This window comes from Chenopodium album, chromosome 1, assembly GCF_948465745.1.
Source record: "Chenopodium album chromosome 1, dcCheAlbu1.1, whole genome shotgun sequence".
NCBI lineage: Eukaryota > Viridiplantae > Streptophyta > Magnoliopsida > Caryophyllales > Amaranthaceae > Chenopodium > Chenopodium album.
The window spans coordinates 4,626,407-4,627,860 of record NC_137834.1 but is presented as its reverse complement, the minus strand read 5'-3'; the positions used below and the strand labels follow the sequence as shown (position 1 = coordinate 4,627,860).

At 42.5% G+C, this 1,454-nt stretch overlaps 1 protein-coding gene across 1 annotated transcript; it reads right to left on the bottom strand.

Moving 5' to 3' along the window:
- Positions 1-523: 523 nt before the first annotated feature.
- On the bottom strand, positions 524-1,105 carry LOC145575871 (uncharacterized). The gene has a single exon (XM_081633979.1). It carries the CDS (start codon positions 1,103-1,105, stop codon positions 524-526), a length of 582 nt encoding a protein of 193 aa, XP_081490105.1.
- Positions 1,106-1,454: the final 349 nt, after the last annotated feature.

Below are 1,454 nucleotides of genomic sequence, written 5' to 3'. Positions count from 1 at the left end.
GACGAAAATGCTTTGGAAGTTGTGGAGCATCCATTTTTGGAATAAGCACCAAAAACGCATCATTTAAACCCTCCGGGAATTCCTTTCCCTCCAGCACATTAGTTACCAACCGAATCACACTAGGAGCCACAAGATCCCAATACGTCTGGTAAAACAACGGTCGAAAACTGTCGGGGCCCGGAGCTTTATATGGCTTCATACTCATCAAAGCCTTCCTAATCTCACACTTATCAAAAGGTCTAGACAACAAATCCCATTCGTCTGGACTCATAGACGGATAATGATCCCTTAGCAGCCTTTGACCAGTAAATACAACTTCCTCCTCCGAAAAAATATAGCGCCAATAATTCACAACCATCTCTTTTATCTGATCTTGGCAGTCAATCCATACTCCATTAGCATCCTGAAGTGTTTCAATACGGTTCCACTTCCTACGAATAAGAGTAGAGAGGTGAAAATACTTGGTATTCCTATCCCCATCCCGGATAGCTTCCATACGGGATTTTTGAAACCAAAGAATCTCCTATTGATCAAGAATGTCATCTAATTCCCTTCTAAGAACTGCTTCCAGCTTCAACAAATGGGAAATACGACCCTTCGAAAGAGCTTTTTGAATTCCTTCAAGCCTCGCCTTCAATTCCGATTTTTTCTTAAAAATATTGTGAAATTCTGATTTGTTCCAGTTAGTGAGCAGGTCCGCAAATTTCCTCAGGAAAGGAATTAAATGTTCACTGTTATTCCAATTGGACACCAAAAAATCCTCAAACTTCCCATGGCTCATCCACGCCGCTTGAAATCGAAATGGTTTCATTGCTTGAGGCACATTAGCAAAACCATTAACACTAATTAACAGAGGGCAGTGGTCAGAATTGGACCTTGGCAGGTTGCGAAGAGCCCCTTCTGGAAATTGTAGCCTCCAATCTTCATTACACAAGGCACGATCCAACCGAGCAGACTTAAAAGTAGCTTCCGAATTGCCTCTAAACCATGTGTGTTCCGGACCTGAGAACGACACATTAATCAGACCAATATTATTCACCCATTCCGAAAACTCTCTACACCTTCTTTGCATCTCCGGACCTCCACATCCATTCCTCTCCGCCATACTCATAGTATCATTAAAGTCCCCGGCCAAAAGCCAAGGGCCTTTATATTTATCACGAATTTTTTCTAACTCCTTCCACAAATCCTTCCTCAAAGAACTATCCGGACTAGCATAAATCGCTGAGAAAAGCCAAGGCTCCTCACTCTCCTAAAAATCTCAACTGTAAGATGTTGATTATGCGTCTCAAAGGGAACAGCAAAAATTTCTTCCTTCCTCCAAAACATCCAAATACCCCCACTAAAACCTTGAGCTTCCACCCGGGTTTGGCCAGAGAAGCCAATTTTATCACAGATACCTTGAGCTTGTTCCCCACTTATATGGGTCTCAACTAGTACCAACACTGAAGGCT

Bases quoted from the DNA above. Each gene is read 5' to 3' on its own strand.
- LOC145575871 (XM_081633979.1), bottom strand. From the start codon at position 1,105: ATGGCGGAGAGGAATGGATGTGGAGGTCCGGAGATGCAAAGAAGGTGT.